The sequence below is a fragment of the Gymnoscopelus braueri genome (genome assembly GCF_963280865.1).
Source record: "Gymnoscopelus braueri genome assembly, contig: SCAFFOLD_156, whole genome shotgun sequence".
Taxonomy (NCBI): Eukaryota; Metazoa; Chordata; class Actinopteri; order Myctophiformes; family Myctophidae; genus Gymnoscopelus; species Gymnoscopelus braueri.
The window spans coordinates 9337-34625 of record NW_027660972.1 but is presented as its reverse complement, the minus strand read 5'-3'; the positions used below and the strand labels follow the sequence as shown (position 1 = coordinate 34625).

Genomic DNA, 25289 nt, shown 5'->3' with positions numbered 1-25289 from the left:
ATGGCGGGATGACATGCAGCAAAGGTCAAGATCAAGACTCGAACCGGTGACACGCTGTCACGCTGGATTACCAGCCTACTGTAGGTGCCCAGACGGCTACGCCAGCCGCCCGGGCCATACTTTCACTTTTTGTTGTGTCATGACACACGTTGTTAACCTGACTCCGTCGAATGGAAGAAGCTTGCGACACACATTTTGTTTCCAGCCTGAAATCAAATGCAAATTAGATTTCCGGAGGGAGGGGGGTTTACCAGGCTAACATGTTCATGTCATTTATGGGAAATGGCCTGATCTGCTGTAAAGGATCACACACACACACACACACACACACACACACACACACACACACACACACACACACACACACACACACACACACACACACACACACACACACACACACACACACACACACACACACACACACACACACACACACACACACACACACACACACACAGAGAGAGGAGGAGTAAGTAATATAAGTCTTGTTCCCTGAGCCTTACATGTGTCAGTTGAATTCCAGCACGGTGGACCAAGCAGCAAATCAACCTGCTTAAAGGCAGACTAGGTAACTTTGAGCCTAAATTCAAAATATATATATATGTATTTATTTAGATTTTGTTTCCCTCTATCAGCCACTATATAATTATGTTGGTGTGTTTTCCTGCAGAAAGACACATCCCCTGGGTATATTTTGTTTTTGTTCCACTGTTTATATTAAGACACTCTATCTGATATTTGTTTTGATTATATTTCCAACAAGAAATATTCAGAGCATTTCCATACTAAGTAGATTTTATGAATGAGAGCTTTGTTTAAACTACATCGTAGCTTCTCTGATCTTTTTTAGAAGAGTGGGCAGACTTTTTGGGGGAAAGAGTCTAAACTCTTGTAGTGTAGACAACCATTTGTATTTGCTGAACCACCAAACTATTTGTTCAGAGAAAAGGATGTAGGTGTGGTTTGAATTAGAGGACATAACGTCACCAGACTGTGACGCATTTGTCGATTCCTACCCGATCGCTGTAACTTGGCAACGCCCCCTTCTGTGACGCACATGGAACTGCCTCTCACATGACTATCATAGATGAGGCGGGGGGGGGGGGGGGGGGGGAACAGTGTAGAGACATGTGGGCACTTCCTCACTCTATAATGGTTTGACAGTCTAAATAATCTCCAATGAAGGTTGAACTACTGTATGGCTGAAGACTGTAAAAATGAGGATTAAAATAAACCGTATAATAAGTGAATGAATAAATGTGAGTCATGTTCCTGTAATGAGCTAGAGAACCAAACCAAACAAGCAACCTGGACATTAAACGTACACCTCTTTTGAGGATATAGATAAACACATCCATATGGTTCAATATGGATGTGTGTGACTGTGACCGCATCAATATCTTAGACTTAGATCATAAAATCCAGAGTTTAAAAAAACCTTTAAATAGTTGGTGACATTGGGACAGCACAGTGTCTTCATCAGAGTAACCCTAACCCAGCAAGGGAAATTACTATTTGAACCCTTACTTTCATTAGTTAATTGATAAAAGCCGGGAGAGGAGTCTAATCAGTGCATTTCAATTCATGGATCCAGAAACTCTCTCCTCTGAGCGGTCTATTGAATAAAATCCAGTGTAAAAATCTACCCAAATACTGAAGCCTATAGATCCACCTCTTCTTTTGTCTCTCACACACACACACACACACACACACACACACACACACACACACACACACACACACATACCCACTCACTCGCGCACAGTCAACACATATGTTCAGTGGTGCAAAGTAACTAAGTACATTTACTCAAGTACTGTACTTAAGTACAATTTTAAGGTATTTTTTACTTTACTTAAGTATTTCCAATTTTCTGTACTTTTACTTCTACTCCACTACATCTCAGAGGCAAATATTGTACTTTTACTCCACTACAATAATTTGAAAAGTTACTATAGATACTTCAGTTACTATAGTTACTTCGTAGATTTAGATTATTATTACAAAACATACATTAACCACTTCAGCCCACTTTAAGTACATTTTGATACCAATACCTTTGTACTTTTACTCCGGACTGTAAATTCCGGACTTTTACTTGTAGAGTATTTCTACATTGCAGTATTGATACTTTTACTTAAGTAAAAAAAAAAGAGTACTTTTTCCTCCACCGCATTATGTTCTACATTCCCCAAAAGATGGTCAGTTGGCTCTCGTGCATTGAAGGAAGCATGAGCTCGGCCCTGGCCTCCCTAGGCTGTGGGGGACTGGTGTAGCGCTGGTGTAGGGCTGGTGTAGCGCCCAGGATCACTTAGGAAATTGGCACCGAGTGGAAAAAAATGGGTTACAAAAATCACGGGATAGAAAATAAATAAAAGAAGTGATCTAGAAAGAAAAAAACCCACACCTTCTGGCCAATCAGAATCTATTATTATCCGTGATCATGGTATAACTCATATTGATACGGAACTATGCTTTCTTTCTATCTTTCTTTCTTTCCTTCTTTATTATTATTTTTAGATATGAAGATGGCGTATCTATATATGATCTACGATCAGACACATTCTTCAAGTCTTCTTCTAATTTCAGTTCTGCTCTGCTACAGTGGAGGTAAATTACACTGCATTTAAAGAGAGTACAAATATGGCAACATGAAATTAATTAATTAACACTGTTTTTAATAGACCAATTATTTGTTTATATTGAGACTGGATGCACAGGTGATTGTTTCACGCAATCAATTCTCAACCTGTTGTTTTGGGGTACGCTAGTTTCAGCACACCCCAACCCCCTCTTGTGTGTTGGCTGGTGAGGCGCGTCCTAGCGAGACCTGATAGAATGGGTTTCATTGCACGCACACTGGTTGCACTCATACTGGTTCTTATCAGTGTGACGTCGTCTCTTAAGGAGTTTATAATGATTTCACTGCAGGAATAATTTCTACAAGAAAGTAGTCCCCTTTCGCAAGTCCCCTTTCCCCTGTGTTTTGCGTGCCCTCAAAGCTGATTCTGCTACTATACACTACAGTATAGATAGAACATCACCAAACCAGGTACAACTTCCTGTTTTTTTAACAATTTAAAATGTTGGTATTTAGCAGACGAGTGATTTACAGTAAGCAAGGTAAACACGAGGTAATACATCAATAGCATAGAAATAGTAATCTAGGATCATAGGTAAACCAAGAACCTATCATCAGTATAAACAGTAGCCTATAGGCTAATATCCAAAAATAAACAATCTGTACATTGAAACTATAAAAACTATAGAATGCCAGGTCGATAAATGAACCTGGCATCTGTCTACATAACATGCTATCTAATAGTTGAATTTACTATTTGAAGATCCAGATCTGTGGATCCAGTCCAGGTTTTCCTATTAAAAATAACTTAATTCAACAGGAAGTTGACATAGAAAAGAAGGAAAACAATGGTAATACTACTGTCAGAATCAGCTTTGTTTGCGTTCATTTACAGGCTAAAAAAGAGCCGCCAGAGCCTCTTCACTGTAGTCAACTATACAATGAGGAGCATATTTTGAATTATCAAAATCTAATCAATCACTATTTGTGATTTCTCGCCCACCTTTAGAGTTACATCATGGCAAGCCAGGTAACAGCAACCCAAACCTCTACCAAAATGTCCTAGCCCTTTGAGTTCAAGTATAAATGCATTGTAATAGGCTAATAACATCCCATTACATATAACAGGTTTAATACAGTTACACGTGGACACTTCCTCACTCTATAATGGTTTGACAGTCTAAATAATCTCAAATGAAGGTTGAGCTATGACTGAAAACAAAATACTGGCTGTAAAATAAATAAAATAAAATAAAACGTATAATAAGTGAATGAATAAATGTGAGTCATGTTCCCTGACAGGCAACCTGGACATTAAACATGCACCTCACTAAGCATCTATCTTCTAAATAGTCAAAGAGCAGGAAGTGCAGACTCAAATATAACGAGGACGTCACTCAGAGAGATTCCTACACCTGCGCAAGTGGAAGTGGGCAAATCCTTTGATAAGATCTTCTGCTCTCCCCATGTTGGTCACATTACATTACATTATTTGTTTAATATTGCCCCTGTGTGCTCTAAACATAAACTGGCTTCTCTGACACTTTGGACAAATTAGACATTGCTGTAACGTTATACAAATTAAATAAGCTGTCGTTGTCCAACTATGATGATGATGATGATGATGATGATGATGATGATGATGATTGATGATGATGATGATGATGATGATGATGATGATGATGATGATGATGATGATGATGATTTTCTTGTCTTGTCTTATCTTATATTCCTCCAGGGAATGATACGGTAGTGCATACATCTGTTGGAGATGATGCTGTTCTACCATGTCAGATTGATCCCACCAGGGCCACTGCTGAAATGACTATACACTGGTCCATGCTGGACCTTCCACCTGGTCAATATGTGTATTTCCAGAGGAACGGGAAAGAATTAGATGATGATAAGAATCCGTCCTTCAATGGAAGAACTTCGGTCTTCATGGATGAAGTGAAGAAAGGCAACGTGTCCCTCAAACTCTCCAGAGTGGAATCATCTGATGAAGGAATCTACACATGCTCCATTCCTGACATCAAGAAGGAATTCACTGTTCAACTCATTGTTGGTAAGACATTTACTGAGAAATTATGATCGAGAAAGAACAATAATTTTTAAAGCGTTTTACTGTTTTACCTTTCTGAAATACTTTAGTATAGTAGTATCAGGCTGTGTTCTCACTTTATGTCCTTATATTGCCTTGTAGTTGCAGTTATACAAGTGCTTACATCATACATACACAAATCTTGTAGGTCCCTCTTCTTGCACATCACGTCAATGGAAACCAGCCAGTCTCTCTCAGCCAATCTCAGAACATCCTGCAGCATTAGAGATACATATTACGTATCTATTGTTGCTCACCAAACACTAACATGAAGATTTTAGATCTGTTGTTATAGAAAAGTTTGGCCTAGCTAGGAGTGGTCAATCTATTTTGCAGAGAGGATCTCATCTGATTCGTGATCCGTTTCGAGCTTGTAGTCAGCTATTTCAGGTGCATGACACTGATGTGCAACTAACAATATATCAGGCAAAACTTCAACCCTAACCCCTACATCTAACATCTAAATGCATAATCCTAACTCTATCCCCAACTTGAATCTTGTCCGAATTGTCTTAATAAAAAAAACAAAAAACAACAACAACGATTTGTCAAGTGAGGACCAGGAAAACTGTCCTCACAATGTCTATTTCTCAATTTACACTACTAGAGGTTTGGGCCCTCACACCTACAACTGTTTGCCGATCCGACCAATTAATGTCTGAGTCGTAGTGTCTGGGACTTTGTCAGAATACCTGTTGTACCCGTCTCTCTGTGTCCCTTTTGTGCCCAGCTGTAAAGCACCACACCTACACACACGTACAAACGCACGCACGCACACTCACTCACACACATACACTCATTTTTTCATACAATTAATTGCATCAAGGCAGACAGTTACATACTTTCACTTTCACTTGTCGGGAGGGAGTCATTTATGGGAAATGGCCTGATCTGCAGTAAGCACCACACACACACACACACACACACACACACACACACACACACACACACACACACACACACACACACACACACACACACACACACACACACACACACACACACACACACACACACACACACACACACACACACACACACACACACACACACACACACACACACACACACACAAATAATGAGCTCCTCTCACTGCTCTTCCCACAGGAAGCAAGATTCCACCGCAGGGACCAAGGGGAAAGTCAACTACTAAGGTGTGTTAAGCCACTTTCGACCAACTCACCCATTTTACTACTTAATACTACTACTACTACTACTACTACTACTACTACTACTACTACTACTACTACTACTACTACTACTACTAATAATAATAATAATAATAATAATAATAATAATAAGAGTAATAATAATAATAATAGTAATAGTAATAGTAATAATAGTAATAATAATAATGAAAATACATTTTATTTGTAGTGCACTTAGCATTCAAAGCAAATTTCAAATTGCTACATTGGCATTAAAAAATGCCCCTCTTCCAACTATACAGGGCTAAAAAGAGTTAAAACGTTTTAGTCCCCTAAAACCAATCTGGGAACCCATCTGCCAAAAAAAGGGGGAACCCATCGGCCAAGAAATCGGTTCTTGAGAGATTACCTAAAAAAGACAGTGTCAACTGTGCTCTCAGGTGGTATGGGAGGGCATTCCACAGCCGAGGAGCAGCTGAGCTTAAGGCCTGGTCGGCCATGGTCCAGAGCTTTGTCTTGGGGCGATGAAGTGTGTTGGAATTTACATATAAGCGTTAGTTAGCAATATTTTATTTTTGCCACAGACATACAAAATAAGTGATCAATATTTTTGTTTTACCAGAAATACATAATGAACTCCTGATATGCCATAGTGTCTATGCCAATGTGCCAAACATTTTACAATGATATTATTTCTGCATTAACCAATGAGCCACAGAGAAATATAAGTTAAAACAAAAATCCAATCTACAAGCTCACAACATATTACATCATGACATGTTGAGAGCTTGTAGATCCGGTATTTTCAAAACGTTTCATAAATTGTTCTAATTATTTATTTATTTACTTAGCATATAATAACATGCCCAAAATCGGGATGCCAGGTGTTAAAGAGGTTACCTAGCTATTCTGAAGAAAACCTTAAGACTGCCAGGTGGCTAAGACAGGCATTAAATGTGGCATGGTGAAAGTCTATTCAGTATGTGGGATTTCAATAATTCATATCAGTACAGTTAGTGGCAGTGCTTCCATCGCACTTTACATGAGCAAAGGGCCATTTAGGTGCAGAGGTGAGTGGGTGCCTGTCATATGGTTATTATAGAGATTGCTGGCTTTTCAGAGGACAGTGTTACTTGAGGTCAGGAGGAGATCAAGTTCTACCAGTTTTACCTGGTAAGGAGCTTCGATAGTGGTTTCCATTACAGTAACATCTTGATGAGACATCTTCTATCATGATGAGAAAGTCTAAGACCTTGCATAGTTGTGATGTAAGGCATGCCGATGGAAAAATTTGAGTCAAACCTAATGACTACGTCGGTTAAACAAACCAACGTACAGTAGAAGTGTATACAGGGTATCTCCACATGGGTATCTCCACATTTCTAAAGTGACAATTGAAGGACTTTTCCTTTTTAATACCAAATTGGCCAAATTCTAAAATATTGGTAAGAAAGAGGTACAGATTGTAAAAATAGCCAATCTACAAGTGCGAGGCCTTGTGAGCTTGTAGATCGGCTATTTTCACAATATTTATCTGTGGAACAGAGTCAAATTAAATGCAATGCCTACAATTCCAAGTGCTTGTCAGGGTGGTGGGTCTCCAGTTCAAATATGATTATTTTGGGGGGTCACGGCCTGAAAAGTTTGGGAACCCCTGGTCTACACTACTCTCAGGAGGCAAACCAGGTCTGAACTATGGTCTTACACTGCCACCTATTGACCAAAGTTATTGTTGTTTTTAGCTGAAAACTGAATACAATCACACAAACTGGGTTTTAAAAGGAAAAATACAAACACTCTCAAAACACTGTGACAAATAAAACAATTACACTAATGTGATAATAAGACGATACGGTCGAAACGTTGGTTTCAATATAATTATAATAATTATTGCATCGGCCTCCTCGCGGATGGTCAGCACCTCCTTAATATTGGTGAGCGCTCCTGTGTTTGCCTGATAAAGTAGGCCTACTAGCAAGGGGTGGCTGGTCAATAGAGGACGCTAGGGCGCCGCCGCACCTTTTTTAATGCAGTTATATGGATATATTCCACGACATAAGATAAAATAATGTACACATTTACTGACACAAAGACAAGAGATTCAATATGCAGGGTTATACAGCAGCATTTAGTTATTAGCCTATTAATAAAAAAAAGGTGTAGTATAACCATCATATTTGCTCAAGTCATAAGTTATGTGTGTCTTTCAAAAAATGAATTACTATAGGAGACTGCCCAGCAAATACCAAAAAGCAGTTTCATTAATTTAAATAAATTGGTGTGATACCTGTTAGCTTGATTTTTGGTATATGTGACACCAACCCAGTGACCAATTTTGTTCTAAGAAAAATGTCACTAGATTTGTCCTAGGCTGTTTTTACTGAATGACACAAAAGGGGTCAGTCGTCTACATCTAGAACAGCATTAGTCTGTATATACACCCCAAATCTTTGTGTGTTCTTGTGCGTGTCCGTCAACCTGTGTCTGTGCAAGGCTAAACTCAGTGCCAAAGGTCTGATGCACAATGCCAGTATTTTAGTTGTGATTTCATAATCCCTGCCATATCTCCATAGTTTGTAAAAACTGATGTCATCAATATGACATCAGAGCTTGGCAGGGAAGCCATGCCATTGTTATTATACCCTGTCTTGTATACAATACAGTCACCAAATGGTCATGATTAGTCACCAGTGACAAACTCCAGTGACTAGTAAAAAATAACAATATAGACTCAACAATCTCCAACTGTGATTGTTGAGTCAGCCTAGTACTACTGTATACGTTCTGTATTATTCCAAAAGCATTCAATAATGTTAATGAATAAACTTCACCTCTCTCCTACACAGATGAAGCTCAGTTGCTTCCGCACCACCGACCCAGACTCTTGGACTGTGACCCTTATCTGTAATGGCCTGGTGGATAAAGGCTTCCTGTGGAAAGGAGAACAATCTGACATTTTGAAGTGTTTAGACACCAGTCCTCCTGCCTCATATTCCTGTGTCCCATGTCTTCTGAACCAGACTGTTCATGTGATTTGTGAGGACATCCCAGAGAGATTCCAGTTGGTGATGAAGGCAGTGGGTGGACCCATCATTGACAACATGAAGGCTGGTGAGTCTATGGTTGAGTGACAGCAAGGGAAAGAGATACCTCAAACCCAACCACACTTGCAAGTGTGGTTGTAGATTGGAGTAGAGTAGTAGAATCTACTCTAACTGTGGAGTATATTATAGTATATAACCGCAAATGTTTCCCACGATACACAGTACTCCTCCCACAGTTTTCATGGCCCTCCTTACCGTCATGTGACTGTTCCCAGATTCATGTTAAGGCCGGTATTGTAGCCTATTAATAGCCTACTCGCATGAGACATACCTATATATGTGGGACTAGGCATTGGGGAATGACACAATATGTGCATGGAATGCACACAAACAATAAATATCCAACTGCAGGCTGGCAGAACCGTAAATTTAACTTTAATCTTGCCGCCGGTTTCTTTCTCTCTCTCACTGTGCTCTTGAGTCACCCCCTGTTATTATGGATCACAATTCATAGGCCACTCCAGAGCCAAGGATAATTGGGCCATTTAATTCAATGCAAGTAAGGCACAACAACAGTCTCTGTAATTTACCGGCCAAAAAGGAAATCTACTTGACACTTTTGGGTTTTAGTTTTTAGAAGTAGTAATCTAGTAGTAGTGTTTGTATATACATTAGTATTGCTAGCTTGTATGTGTAGCATTAGTAGTGGAAGTAATATAACAGTAAATTGTAACTAAACGTTATTGAAGTACTGACCTTTAACTATGGTGTCATTACAGATTGTCCACCCTTCTCTGAACCCAGGGTCTCAGGTGAGTACCAGCAGTGGTATCAGTAAATGGTAAAATGGTAAATGGTGCATTTATATAGCGCTTTTATCCTAAACACTTTACATAGATTGTGCATTACATTCACCCATTCATTCACAAACCGATGGCGGAGGAAACCATGCAAGACACCAACCTGCTCATCGGGAGCAATTAGTGGTTCAGCGTCTTGCTCAAGGACACACAACACTAACTCTGGGGGAAACCGGGATCAAACTGGGAACCTTGCGGTTTCCAGTGCACTCTATCCGGCCACTCTACCCCTGAGCCACTGCCGCTCAGTAGTACCATCAGTATCACAAGTAGACTCGTAGTGGTACTGGTACTTTTGTTCTGACAGAAATGTTGTTCTAAGCCCCCATGGGGTCAGAGTAGTATATCTTGCCATTTTTTACCTTGAATCGTTCATTTGAGTCATCAAATTAATAGTTGGTGATCATTGACTTATGTTGTTATATGGAATATATTGAGCTGCACTGCATTTATTAACAGTGTCATCATGGATGGATTATGAGACAAGAATGAGAGACAGTAATACGTCTTAGAATGTCCCATCAACATGCAACATCTCTGTCCATTCATGGCATCATATTAGGGATGTCCTACAGATGTTTGGACAAACCAGCAGTGGTTCCCTAACCCTAACCCAGGGGGGTCCCCAAATTATTTTGGGGGGTCCCCAGTTGATAAGTTACTTAATGTGTTTTCTCACTCAACAGTACATAAACCAACATACAGTATAAGTGTAAACCAACATACAGTATAAGTGTATACAGAGTATCTGCACATTTCTAAAGTGACAATTTAAGGACTTTTGAGACCTTTTTTAATACTAAATTGGCCAAATTGTCAAACATTACATAAGAAAGAGGCAAGCATTGTGAAAATAGTACAGTTGTGAGCTTAAACTGTAGTTCAGCTATTTGAAAAGCAGTGTATTGTGTTAGCTGTGTAGTTGTAGCCATATGAATGGAAAATATAAGCAGCAGGATGCATCCAAATGTATTATAATTGATCATTTATCATGTGTCCAATACATTATAAAACCATTAAACATTATTTATTTAATTCTCTTGTATACATTATATCCTCTCTTGTGTACACAGAGACTGAGTCTCTCTCTCTCTCTCTCTCTCTCTCTCTCTCTCTCTCTCTCTCTCTCTCTCTCTCTCTCTCTCTCTCTCTCTCTCTCTCTCTCTCTCTCTCTCTCTCTCTCTCTCTCTCTCTCTCTCTCTCTCTCTCTCTCTCTCTCTCTCTTTCCCGAAAAAAAAACTTTTAAGGCATAGCATTGGCTAGCCCTTCCTACATCACAGACCGTTTAATCCCATATGAGCGTGGTCTGAGAACCTCGGGCAGAGCCCTTCTGGTTGTTCCTAAGTCTAGACTGAAGACAAATGGCGATGGGGCCTTTGCCACCAGGGCCATAGGCGCCTGACTCATGGTCGGCATTTAAAATCTATTAAACACACTTTTATAGACTTACTTTGACAACCTGCTTACAGTCTGGGATTGTGTTTTTCGTTTTTATGCTCTTTTATTGCTCAATATGCTAAATTTGATGTCTTTGATGCTATGTGAAGCACGTTGTAACTGTGTTTTCAAAAGTGCTTCACAAAAGTCTGTTTTTAGACTGCTGAGGCGGCAGTGGGCCAGTGGCCCAGGAGGTAGAGTGAATCTGAAGGTTCCAAGTTTGATCCCTCCTGGTTAGGTGTCGAAGTATCCTTGAGCAATCAAACTTCTCCCGATGAGCAGATTGGTGTCTTGCATGGTTTCCTCTGCCAACGGTGTGTGAATGGGTGAATGTGATGTAGCCTATATTGCAAAGCACTTTGAAGGGTCTAGAAAGGCGCTATATAAATGCAGCCCATTTACCATATTATTATTATTATTATTATTATTATGACTACTACTACTGTCCTAACAAAACTGTATTTGAATTCATTCAAATACTAAACAAGCGAGAAGGTAAAAAGCGATGTGTGTGCATGTCTGTATACAGTAGGATAGATACAGATAGTTACACTTGTGTGTGTTTCAATACTTGTATGTAGGCTACTTGTGTATCATTGAGTGGTAAAAATGACTGATCTATAAAAGCTATTGATTATTGAGTAGCTGATCATGGATCTGTAAGTATAGTATGGGTGACTGAACCTCTGTTCTTCATCTTATGTGTCTCTTCCCACCTCTTCATCTTTCATTCTATCTCTCAGCTGGAGAGTTTCCCTGGTGGGGATGGCTTATCATCACACTCTTCACCATCACCATCATCATCATCATCATCATCACTAGGGGCCTGATTTATAAGAGATTCTGCAGCACCCCCCCATGAATTTAGAGTACTGTCTGTTAACCTCTAACTCTTGATGTTGTACAACAACACGAGTCAACCCATTCTGCTGAACTGTTCTCTATGCTTTTTCAACATGTTGACAAAGATGAAACAACATGGTTATGATAATTGTGATATCATTATATGATATACCTATGTACTAGCACTAAGCAGGCATTGTCTACACCAGTGGTTCTCAGCGACGTGTGGGTCGGGACCCCCAGGGGGTCCCCAAATGATTTTGGGGGGGTCCCCAGATGATTAGCTTAATGTACAGTATAAGTGTAAACAGGGTATCTGCACATTTCTAATATGACAATTTAAGGACTTTTAAGACCTTTTTAAAACCTACAAATTAATTGCTTGTAGATCAGCTATTTTCACAATATTTATTTTACAGGGCCTTGCTGCAAAAGGTTTTTGGAAGGGGGAACGACCAAGGTTGAAAAATCCTTTGCCAGAGTAAAAAACAAGGCGGATTTGAATTACCAAATCGTTTTTTAGAGTTATATGACTCTGATGTATCCTTTGCCAAGAAAAGAATACCCCATGATGACTTATGCTGGAGCGCAGTAGGCCTATAGTCACCCCCTACGAATTAAATGAAGTTCTGTTTAGTGGTTTGTCTAACAAATACTGCCAGTCAAAATGTGGCCCTATCATATCTCACTCTATTTATATATGGCAACAAGCAAAAAAAAAGTGGAAAATACACTTTTTTTTAAAAAAACGCGTCATCATGTCATTGTGTTTAGAGCGCAAACCCTTGGTCTTTCCATCTTGGTTCAGCTGTGGCGTCCTTACATTCTCTGATATATTTAATAATGACTGTTTAAGATCTCAGGAAAAATTTCGGTTTTCCAACAACTTCTTCTTTCTTTTATTTACAGTTAAGTCATTCAAGCATATGATGTTCCGTGGAAAAATGCTCACCTGTACACCCACTCTTTTTTTTTTTTTAAAGATATTTTTGGGGGCTTTTTTATGCCTTTATTTAGAGAGGGATAGGAAAAGTAAGCTGACAAGAAAATGGGGAGAGAGATGGGGGGGGGGGGGGGGGGGGGACACGCAGCAAAGGTCGTCGGCCTGTACACCCTTTAATCATAATATACTGTAAATTATATTCCTAAATATGAGGGCTTTGCATCCTATTTGCACAAGAAGTTAAGAGAATCCACTTATCCGCCAATGGGTGTGTCTAAGGTCTGGAATGTTGACTTAAAGAATTGGCAGCAGTTAATTGGAATAGAGTTTTGTCTCTTACATCAGGAAATTATAACTTTCAAATGTTGAATTTTAAATGTATTCACAGATTTTATTTGATTCCAAGGAAACGTTTACAACTCCAGCTCTGTACAACACCCATTTGCAAACTATGTAGCAATGACAAACTGGGAACATATTGCACATGATGTGGGAGTATCCAGATGCAGATAGCTTTTGGTTCAGAGTTTCACAGGTACTATCTGAGGTAATGGGAAACTCTTGCCTAATATTTTAATGTTGAATGATGATTCAGTGATGGGGTTGACAAAACCTCAAAGAAGAATCTTGCTCTTGGGTCTAACAGCTGTTGATCCTTCTCCTCATAATCTCAAAGTTTCACAATGTATCCTCACACTATTGGACTTGATCTCTTTGGAACTCTCTATAGCTCAAACCAATGGAGCAAAAGGAAATAAGCTTGACATCTTATCCAAAGCACTGGAGAAACTTTAGCATTATATACATTTATTGTTATTATTATTATTATTATTATTATTATTATTGCAGCTATTTGTTTGGACCCGTTTTAGTTTTTTTCCATTGTATTACTATTATTATTATTATTATTATTATTAATTTATTTTATAAAATGTATTTATTGTATTATTATATTTTTTTCTATGCTTGTGGACCTGTGGGCCATTTAGGGTGGGGTAAGGGAGTAGGGGACTTTTAGTTGGCCAGTTGACAAACATCGTGTGTTGGAATTGTTAAATGTTTGTAATATTGTGCAGCTGACATGTTTGTCCAAACCTCCAGCAAAGTTAATATAAAATAAAATAAAATAAAAACATTATCCTGTCGCCAACCTGTCAAATTAGCTTTAATAATTACATACTGCATATCATTCGTAAAAAACAAATTAATAGGAGAGGTCCCAGGCAGCTCCCTTTGGCGTTAAACAGTCCAGGGCCTGACTGCTAGATAGCGCTCCATTAAAATATACTCTCTGTGACCTGGCAGCCAGATAGCTCCTAAACCAGAATCAAGGAGGGTTTTATGAATATATTTTCATAAAATTATTCTCAACTCAGACTATACCAAATTTCTTCACAATAACATAATTTATATGTAACACAGCGAGAAATAGACTACGCCACCCTTTAGTTAGACTGAGTTAAAGGGAACTCAATAAACACCACATAAGGTTTTCCCAGTCAGGCTGTCAAATGAACACAGAATGTATAAAATCATAGTACAATAGTACTGTTTAAGAAAATCTATGAGGTTAGAAGAGCAATAGATAAAATATAGCAAGACAATTATTGATCAACATAATACAACAAAATACAATAACTCAAAAAAACACAAAACCATATAAACTAATAGGGACAATAAACCATAGGGCAGCGGCAGACAATGCCTCGGCAATCTGTAAAGTATTAATTATCAGTTTCAATAACATACCATAATTATTAATAAGAATTAGAATATTGCCATGGCGTGTGCATACCTCTACTATGGTCCACTGATCATAACCACTGCAGCTCAGCTCACAGCCTTTGCCAAGTCCTATATAAACAAATACAATTTAAAATACACCCTTTAAAATCAATAACTGTTACAAAATCGCTGCACATAAGTAAATGTTTGCCTACCAAGTAACGTTCCTCCCCAGCTCAGCGTGAGGGCAGGTGATTTCGACACTCATTACCGCACCGCTCAGCTCCCTACCCAATACCTTTATACTAATCATTAGGCATTGGTTGCAGCTGTGAACTGACGCCGGCTGGGAGGTCCCACAGCCCTACATTCAGCTCAAGTACTCCTGCACATTCAACTCGAGGGGCAAGAGGTGGTCCGATCTGCGATTATATGAAGAGGGCTGTGTTTTATAGGGCTATCACATCATGGAACAATCTTCCAGGTGACTACATTAAAGAAAAGGCTTGTTTTAAAAGGAACGCTAGACTTAACATGCACTCAGACATTCAAGCTGCAGACTAGCTTGAGTATTTGCATACCTTATATTGTTTTATCTAGTTCTGAATCAGTTTAATCTCTTGTATTCTTTTTCTTATGTGATACAGTGATACATGTTTTTTATGATACATATTTAGTATATTCTATTTGTGTATTATATATTATGGTATACATGTTTTTGTGTAATCTATTGTTATTGCAATGTATATTATTGTCTTGGACCGCAAGAAGACTAGGAGTCGTTTAGGCGGCAGCAAATGGGGATCTTTTTAATAAGCAACTAGAAAAAGTGCTCCTCGGAGCACAGGTCTCCGCCAGGTCAGGTACAGTAGGTTATTTTGGCCTCCTGGTGGCGCTATAATAGGCCAATGTGAAAAGGGTGCCATTTATTCCTAGGCCGTGCACGGCAATCGGACACTGCATGCATGATTTGAGGCATTTTCTTCTAAAAAATTGTTTTGCTAAATTTGACCTGCTGGTGGAGCTATAACAGGCCAATGTTAAAAGGGTGGCATTTGTTCCTCAACGTAGTGCAAATGTGCATTCAAAGTTTCACCAATCGGACGCTGCATTCATGATTTGCGGCATTTTGTTCAAAACGGGCAACTCAAATGTCAATGTTAGCCAATCAGGATAGAATATGAAAAATCAAACAGATCAAACTTGATCACATGACTATAGAGATCATGTGTACCGATTTGCGTGAAATTTTGATCAAATCTGAAGGCTTAATATCCAAAAATGTGTTTTACATAAGTCTGCCTCCTGGTGGCTATAAAAGGCAAATGTGAAAAATGCAGGGCAAAGGTTTTTCCTTGGCCTCTAGAGAGTGTGCATAAAAAGTTTTACACTGACCGGTGCAGTTATAGGTAAAAACACGAATCGGCCTGTTACAGCGCCACCATGAGGCTGATTTGAACATTTTCAAATGGCATTTCTTCCTCGGCCTAATGGGAATGTGTGTGCAAAATTTCACGGACATTGCATGCTGTGTTCATGATTTGAGGTATTTTGTTCGAAACGGAGTACTCCTGCAAACTTTGAAAGCCATTTTTTGCCAAGCAGGATGGAATATGAAAAATCTGAAATGAGCCGTTTCTTTAAATGACTATAGAGATACTGTGTACCGATTTACGGGATTTTTGGCCAAAATCTGTAGGAGTACTGTCCAAAAATGTGTTTTGCACAAATCGGCCTCCTGGTGGCGCTATAAAAGGCCCATGTGAAAAAATTTGAGCAGAGGTTCTGCTCTGGCATCCAGGGAGTGTGTGTGCACAGTTTCGCTGCGATCAAGCCTACGGAGATTAGAGATTAGCTGTCCACAAAATGACAGAATGACAGACGGACGGACGGACGGACGGACGGACGGACGGACGGACGGACGGACGGACGGACGGACGGACGGACGGACGGACGGACGGACGGACGGACGGACAGGGGGTAAAACATACTCTCTCGCCATGCCTTTCGGCCTGGCGGAGACAATAAACAATAAACTGTGTGTTCCTGTGTGGGTGTTTTCAGATCTGCTTAAGCAGATCTGAAAACCCACACAGGAAATGTTAACCACAGGAGGTAAACACACTCAATTACACAGGAAGTTTTTAAGAGAAATAGTATAGGCCAGACCAGGTAGCACCTAACTCTCCCTAAGGTTGCAAAATCTCTTTGGTACCAGTTTGTTTGTGGGGTCCATATAAAATACTTTGAAACATGATTTCAGTTTCAAATGAGTAGCTTAACAATTTTTTACCAACACACAAACACACACACTGTACACACTTCCTCCTCACCACCACAACAGAAGGAGGAGTCAGTGATTCTGTCATGACAGTGTGTCAGTCAGTGAGCGGCAACACAGGATGGAGTTAACATCACTCTACCTTATAGTCAGTGAGTACAAAAACACTTTATAACAATTATTGTAGTGTAGGTATTTCATGTTATATGAACGTGTGTTTGATTACATGTTAGGGTCAGAATTAAGCTTAAAGTTAAGTAATTGGATGATGTACGGGGTTCAATCAAAGATAGGTCTCAAAATGAGTTTGACAAGGCAGGTTGTATGTGTGTGTGTGTGTGTGTGTGTGTGTGTGTGTGTGTGTGTGTGTGTGTGTGTGTGTGTGTGTGTGTGTGTGTGTGTGTGTGTGTGTGTGCGTGCGTGCGTGCGTGCGTGCGTGCGTGCGTGCGTGCGTGCGTGCGTGCGTGCGTGCGTGCGTGCGTGCGTGCGTGCGTGCGTGCGTGCGTGCGTAAATGCGTGCGTGTGTGTGTGTCATTCTGTCATTTTGTGTACAGCTAATCTCTGGCACCGTTGGCTTGATCGCAGCAAAACTGTACACACACACTCCTTGGATGCCAGAGCAGAACCTCTGCTCCAAATTTTTCTAGCGCCACCAGGAGGCCGATTTGTGCAAAACAAATTTTTGGACAGTACTCCTACAGATTTTGGACAAAAATCCAGCAAATCGGTACACAGTATCTCTATAGTCATTAAAAGAAACGGCTAATTTCAGATTTTTCATATTTCATATATAGATTGGCAAAAATTGGCTTTCAAAGTTTGCAGGAGTACTCTGTTTCCAACAAAATGCCTCAAATCATGAACACAGCTTGCAATTTCCATGAAATTTTGCACACACATTCCCATTAGGCCGAGGAAGAAATGCCATTTGAAAATGTTCAAATCAGCCTCATGGTGGCGCTGTAACAGGCCGATTCGTGTTTTTACCTATAACTGCACCGATCAGTGTAAAACTTTGTATGCACACTCTCTAGAGGCCAAGGAAAAACCTTTGCCCTGCATTTTTCACATTTGCCTTTTATAGCGCCACCAGGAGGCAGACTTATGTAAAACAATTTTTTTGATATTAAGCCTTCAGATTTGATCCAAATTTCACGCAAATCGGTACACATGATCTCTATAGTCAGTGATCTGTTTGATTTTTCATATTCCATCCTGATTGGCTAACATTGACATGTAATGTTTGCAGGAGTGGCCCGTTTTGAACAAAATGCCGCAAATCATGAACGCAGCGTCCAATTGCGGTGAAACTTTGAATGCACATTTGCACTACGTTGAGGAACAAATGCCACCCTTTTAACATTGGCCAGTTTTAGCGCCACCAGCAGGTCAACTTCAGCAAAACACATTTTTAGAAGAAAATGCCTCAAATCATGCATGCAGTGTCCGATTGCCGTGCACGGCCTAGGAATAAATGGCACCCTTTTCACATTGGCCTATTATAGCGCCACCAGGAGGCCAAAATAACCTACCTGACCTGGCGGAGACCTGTGCTCCGAGGAGCACTTTTTCTAGTTACTCCTTTTTCTCCCCAATGTAGCCATTATGCTAATTAATTCCTCCCCACACACATTAATGTGTGTTGTCGCTGCTGTTGTACACTACTGGCCCACCTGCCAGTGAGGAGCCTCCACCGGGGGCCAAAATTATTATGTACAGTATGCACAGGAAATGTGTAAATTAACTTTACAGTTAATAATCCCAGTTTTTGGCGACTTGTTGTTACGTTCCAAAGACCCTTGGACCCTGCAGCATTCGTTTTGAACAGTAGGTTCTGTACGTCGTCAGAGGCGTCGCCAAAAAGTTTTGGGATTTTAATTATTTATTGACAATTTCAACCATTTAAAAAATCTCTATGTGGATAAACACAAAAAAAGCCTAGGGCTTGTTTCCATTGTGTTCCACTGAACACTGAACGCTAAACATTCAAAACACTGAAACACACGTTTTTCCACACTTTTAGAGCATATCCGTGGTCATAATATGGACATGCCCAACAATAGATGTACATTTTTGTGTATTCTTATAACAAAAGTCCCTAAAAGGCCAATCTTTATTACTTCCTGTCAAACAAAAACGTACTGGGTGATGACTAGGGGTGTGCCGATATATCGTCCCGCGATATATCGCGATACGTTTTCGTGACGATATGTATCGTTTTGGGGGAAAAAAATATCGTTTTGAAAAAAAAAAAAGTTTTTTTTTTTTTTTTTTTTTTTTACAATAATAATAATCAGGCATGCAAACAGCCCCGAGGTGAAAAGGGTGACAACATGTTGTTTCTTTTCGGGTCAGGTGTCACACTATTGCCCTATTTGGATTCAAAACGGCTATTGTAGCTGAAAAGCTACAAGTTTGCGTCTGAATAATGCAAAAACAGAATTATTTGTTTGCATTTTTTCTCCCCCATATATTTTCATAATAAAAAAGTGCGTATCGTATCGTATCGAAATCGTATCGAAGTTGTGAGCCAAATATCGTATCGTATCGTTTGGTGAAATTAGTGTATCGGCACACCCCTAGTGATGACATAAGCAAGCCCATATGTTACAGTTCATGGTGGAAACCAATACATGGCAAAAGCGGAACGGCGAGCGCTCACACGGGAGATCGGGGGGGCTGGGCCGCGACCTGGTCTCTTCAATGCTAGGCCCCTCGAGGGAAACGAAACACCTGGCCGTCGGGGTAAAATGTGTCCTAGAGGCCAGGGCGGCGATTAGCGGACCTGGTTGGTCCGTCGTCTTCCCGTCCGTCTGCCTCCCGCTCGTCCGCTCGTGCGCTTGCCCCTTCCCGTTCAACTCGCGGCCAAAAACAGGTGCTCCTCGTTCCTCTTCTCCCACATACTACTGGTACTGGTTTCCCACATGAACTGTAACATACAGAATTATGTATCTTGACTTTGTTCAACTGTGTGATTCACATAGCTGCATGTTACTCCAAACACACCTGATTTTAATAACAGAGCTACTCTGTTTTGAATCTCATTCAAGATGACGTCCAGACAGTGTATACTACTCGCTTTAAACCTAATCAGCACTCTAAAACATGTATCTGAAAACATTTTAGGTTCGAAATAAGCAATGTAGTAACAAACATATGCGTCACACTGGCCTCTCTCTCGTGAGCGACAGGCTACACAAATACTAGCCATTCAGCTGCACAGCTGCAGGGAGTGAGAATCCAACGTTCCATAGCTTGAGGGGACAGGTCCTTCTGATTGGTTGAGCCATTTCAGACTGAAACTTCAAAATGTAATGATCAAAAAAGCCATTTCACTAGGTCTTTAACACATTGACCGCCAGAGGATAATCTCATAATGTACTCAAGTCACCAGTGCCAACGTTTTATTGTTGTTTTTTGTTTTTTTCACGTTGCCATAGACCTCGTTAAAATCCTTAAGATTGAGCTCTGCACTGTTTGTAAACATCGCGGAGTTCTCCCTGCGTGTACCAGTCCAAACCACGTGTCAAACGGGGCATCCATGTTGTAGTTAGAACGGTTTAGGTTAAACAGTGATCAGCGAGGAGAAAAACTACAATCGAAGAAAATGGCGTTGCAGTGTGCGCTTTAGAATGGAGTCCTATGGGATCGGCAAAACGTGATCCCGAATAACTCCATTTCCGGTGGTGTTACAATGAAATGTGCCGTACTAGAAAATTGAAAAAAGTTTTTCTTTTCGAAAAAAAAGGAAAAAGCACCACAGCCCGTAGGCTACGGGATCGGCGCTTTACAGTTGGATTTATCGGCCCGTAGGCTACGGGCCTGGCGGTGAGAGTGTTAAGGGTGCAGCTGAGTAGAGAGGCTGCATAGGAATCGGATCTGGTTTGACCCTCAGCTCGCCCAGTTGAACTTGCTCAAGTGTCCTTGAGGTACAAGAATATTATAGAAACGGGAGGTTTAGAAGACATACACAAACAGCACAATCCGAACAGTAACACACAGTTGTATGGAGAAGTATAAATCAGCTGCTACTCTGTCTGTCATATGGAGAAGTACACATCAGTTGCTTCTCTGTCAAGTTGAGCCCAGCTGCTATTCCTTCCTAACCCCTGCCCCCCCTCACAGACACACCACACTGACAGACTCAAGACACAGTAGGAAGGAATACTAAGCTTTGTCCCTGCCCCCCACCCCTCTCTCTCTCTCTAGTGGTTAATTCCATGGTGATTGTCCCAGCAGAGGTTCAAAACAGTTGTGATGTTACGAGAGGTGAGTCTGTTTGTTTTCTACTGACCAGATGATCAAATTATTGATCAAATTATTATTATATAAATGATAACTATCAATGGAATCAGGGAATTGTACCAATAAATATATGTATGGTATGCATTTAAATACAGTATACATGATCAGTCTGTCAGGCAATCAACAACTCTGTTTGTGCCCCACAGCCTCTCTCAGATTCAGTCCTGACAGGTCTCAGTTCCTAAATTTTGAGTCTGTCTTTCTGAGCTGTGAGGACAGACAGTCTAACTCTACTGTCTGGAGAGTGAAGAGGAAAAACCTAAAAAACGTCACCTCAGAGTGTGGTGGTGATGGTGGTCGCTGGGGGAAGATGAACAACACAGGATGTCTTGTCAAAGACATGCTCGCCTTAGACAGTGCAGTTTACTGGTGTGAGTCTTCAGAGGGAAAAAGTAACACTGTTACTGTCACTGTGACTGGTACGTTCAGAAAATCAGCTACTTTGTTTTTGTTTTTTTTATTAAATTGTCAGTTAAAGTGTCTTTCATGTTAAAACCTCATCATGTTAGGATAGAGTTGTTCAGAGTGATGTAACCTCAGTCAAATTATCATTGTTCAGATGGAGCTGTGATCCTGGGGAGGCCTGTACTTCCTGTGATGGAAGGAAGTGATGTCACTCTGCACTGCTGGTACAAAACCAAGACATTTCATGAACCATCCTCTGACCGTACAGCTGATTTCTATAAAGATGGATCCCTCATCAGCACTGGGCCTACAGGACAGCTGACCATCCACAGTGTTAACAAGTCTGATGAAGGAAGTGTCACATCTCTGACCTTGGAAAGTCACCAGAGAGCTGGATGGATGTGAGAGGTGAGATCGCTGCATTGATTGATTGATTTAATACTTTATTAGCACGTTGAAAATAGTACGGCAGGTACAATTTAACAAGCAATGCTAAAAGGATAACACAAAAGCTTGTTTCCATTGTGGTCCTATGCACTGCATATTACCAGACTTTATATGAGGAGTGAAGGACTAAGGTTGTGCTGATTGGCTTGCTGCTGTATAACCCCTTGGGCTGATACAACAGCTGCCCAGTCAATGCAAGCTAAAGCCATTATCTATTTAGAGGGCAATTGACCAATGCAATGATGAAGTCCACTGACACTGTGAGTGACCTCTCTGCTTGACCCTCTGAGGTCTAGACGGTCAAGCAGTCTTTGCTTTGTTGCATGGGCCAACATAGCTGTTGAATTAATGTGATCTGAGATTGACATTTGTTTAGCATTGGCAGAAATGAATAAAAAGTGAAAGTGAAAGACTGTTGAAAGATTATTAATTGTTTCTCAGTGTTGTGGTCATGGTGCAGTAGGACTGGGCTTCTGGAGCAGGGTTGGGTTGTGGGAGGGGGGCACTAGGCAAGTAGAATCAAACAAGCTTGTAATATACTTTGCTCTTGTTTATAAGATTATAGTCAATACGTTTGAAGTATTCCATGTTTAACAGTTAACCACCTAAACTATATGCTTGAGTCCCTCAGGGCTCTGTACTAGTATATTTTCTGTTTTCTGTTATTGTGGGGAAAGCTTTTGCAGAAAATAGCCAATCGACAAGCTCACAACGCGTCGCATTGCGACGCATTGTGAGCTTAAGTGTCGATCTGCTATTTTCTGCCAAAGCTTTCCCCACAATACGGATGCTGGGGTTTAAGATCAAATGAATCATGCAATCTTTAACAGTGATTTAACAGCAGTGTATTTGACTCCATCTTCTGTATTATAACCTCTCTTTGCTAGCAGTGTCTGGATTAGTGGAAGACAGTTCTCCACCTGTACCAGAACACACTCCTCCTCCTGTAGTGGGTCTGAGTTTTCCACCTGTAGTGGGTGTGATCTTGGGACTTGTTGGTGTGATTCTACTGACCATACTTCTGGTGCTTCTGTGTCTATACAGAACATCTAAAGGTGAGAACTACTACATTAGATGGATTACAACTAATTGAATACTTAGTACCATGGTAAAGCGATATGAAGGCTTAAAGTTTTAACTTACAGTAGTAGTACTGTGGCCTTTTTATTCATTTTTGTATACATTTCTTTACAGATCCATGTTGTGTCGGGTAAGTACAGTAATGATCTCTGTTATTCATCAACATGACAGCAGTAGATTCCATCTTATTTTATACTTCTTTTTTGCTAAATATAATATATTATAATTACAGACCTGTTCAGTCTCAGGGAACCAATCAGGTCTCGGTTCTAGACCAGAGGACCAATCAGAGTGGAGCTCCTGATGATGTGTACTGCCCACTGCAGTATGGTAAGTCTTTGAACTAAACATGTTGGTTAATGACACTTCTGACAAGGAGGGTTTAATAATTAAAAACATTACTTTTTTAATTTTTAACTGTACAGCTGAAATAATGCCACCAGTTAAAAAGTGTTTGTTTACTCTGCTAATTAACAGAATATTTGACACAACCATGTTAAAAATATTTTGTCCACTTTAATGTTTATTTGTTTACTTTTAGGCAACACAAGCATCTATGAAGTAATGAATCGATCTAATAACTATGACAATGGTACAGTATATACAGTATATTATAACTTTGAAATGGTATAGTGTATAAAGTATATTATAGCTATGAAAATGGTACCGAATATACAGTATATTAGTTGTCCAGAGTTATTCATATTTTGAGGGCAATAGGTTGTTGAGTAAATTGCCTGTAAGCAGAGATATCTGTGGGATTTATTAAACACTTAAACTCCAGCATCCATATTGTGGGGAAAGCTTTTGCAGAAAATAGCAGATCGACAACCTCACAACGCGTCGCAGCGAGTCCCTCAGGGCTATTGAGCCCTGAGGGACTCCGGTCAACCATATGGGGTTTAAGTGGTTAAGATGGAATGAGAATTGAACTCACTGAATGACAAATTCTGGCAACAGATGAATATTCCAACCTGACCCACATTCTGTAGAGCTTCTAATCATCTTTCAACTCATCTCTTTTAGTCACAGAATCATCAAGACCTCAACGTTCAGCTGATCCAGTTTACTCAAATTCCAGATGAAACCCTTTGATAATGGATGGGGAGGTAACAGACCACTGGTTGCTTTGACTGACCAATTAGAACTGAGTATTCAACAAATGTATTTGTGACAATGCAGGCCAGTCCTTATATGTCACACTTCATATCTTATTGTGTTACAGGTGGAGATGTTTGAGTGAAGAAGAGAGGATGAGTTAAACATACACAGACGCACGCACGCACGCACGCACGCACGCACGCACGCACGCACGCACGCACGCACGCACGCACGCACGCACGCACGCAGCTATTTCTCAGCTCTGTGGAAGTGGATATGTTGGTATCGAAACTACATTGTTGACAATAAGCTCACTGGTACAGCTGTTGCATTCTGCAGTGGAAAATATGCACTGTGGTTTTCAGATGAAAAACCACAACTTCTACCCTATGCTTCCGGCCCTCAGTGTGAACACCCATGTGTGTGCTGTCTAATGTTAGTGAGTGTGTAGCATACAGAAAACAATGAAAGACCATTATTAAAACCCAACTTTACTATTGAATATTAAAATAAATGTTAACATTTAATTTGAAGATGTTTTAATTTCTCAATAAATTGTTCATTTGTTAAGTAAAAGAAGTGTGAAATAATTGTTTTGGACCCAGTACACGCAGAACACACATGTACTGTTGTACAGCTCAGTTCCAACTACACCCACTCCCTCATCAGCTTGCTGCAGAACGGACTGCTGTCAACAACACACGCGCACGCACTCATGCACGCATACTCAAACACAGGTTGGTATTACTATATTTGTGAGGCCATCAACATTTCAGAATGGCAATTTTATTTTTGCCATTTTATTTTTGCCATTTTTAAAGAGTGGGTGCCATAGTTTTGTACTTTTTCTGTTTTGTATGTGTCTATGAAGTTAACATACTCTAATAGACCCCCTGATGTGGTTATAACATGCAAATATGTCTTCCCTGTGTATTTTTGTCATGGCTGGCTCTTGCCACGAGAAATAATAGGGGAGGGAGACCAA

General features: G+C 40.2%; 2 protein-coding genes across 3 annotated transcripts; both read left to right on the top strand.

Moving 5' to 3' along the window:
* The first annotated feature begins 534 nt into the window (after positions 1 to 534).
* Positions 535 to 13007, top strand: LOC308081014 (CD276 antigen homolog). The gene is made up of 7 exons (XM_080457422.1): positions 535 to 571; positions 2524 to 2613; positions 4323 to 4649; positions 5793 to 5839; positions 8680 to 8944; positions 9657 to 9689; positions 11918 to 13007. Exons 2-7 carry the CDS (start codon positions 2526 to 2528, stop codon positions 12034 to 12036), a joined length of 879 nt encoding a protein of 292 aa, XP_080313548.1. The 5' UTR covers positions 535 to 571; positions 2524 to 2525; the 3' UTR covers positions 12037 to 13007.
* A 4068-nt stretch (positions 13008 to 17075) lies between these two features.
* On the top strand, positions 17076 to 24565 carry LOC308081011 (uncharacterized protein). Of its 2 annotated transcripts, none has more exons than XM_080457420.1 (10): positions 17076 to 17118; positions 21176 to 21235; positions 21418 to 21690; positions 21831 to 22084; positions 23014 to 23178; positions 23318 to 23333; positions 23436 to 23533; positions 23745 to 23795; positions 24230 to 24312; positions 24429 to 24565. In XM_080457420.1, the coding sequence occupies exons 4-9, from the start codon at positions 22072 to 22074 to the stop codon at positions 24286 to 24288; spliced, it is 402 nt and encodes a 133-aa protein (XP_080313546.1). In that variant the 5' UTR covers positions 17076 to 17118; positions 21176 to 21235; positions 21418 to 21690; positions 21831 to 22071; the 3' UTR covers positions 24289 to 24312; positions 24429 to 24565. The 2 variants fall into 2 exon arrangements, with proteins under 2 accessions (XP_080313546.1, XP_080313545.1); XM_080457419.1 differs by having other exon boundaries at positions 23011 to 23178.
* Positions 24566 to 25289: the final 724 nt, after the last annotated feature.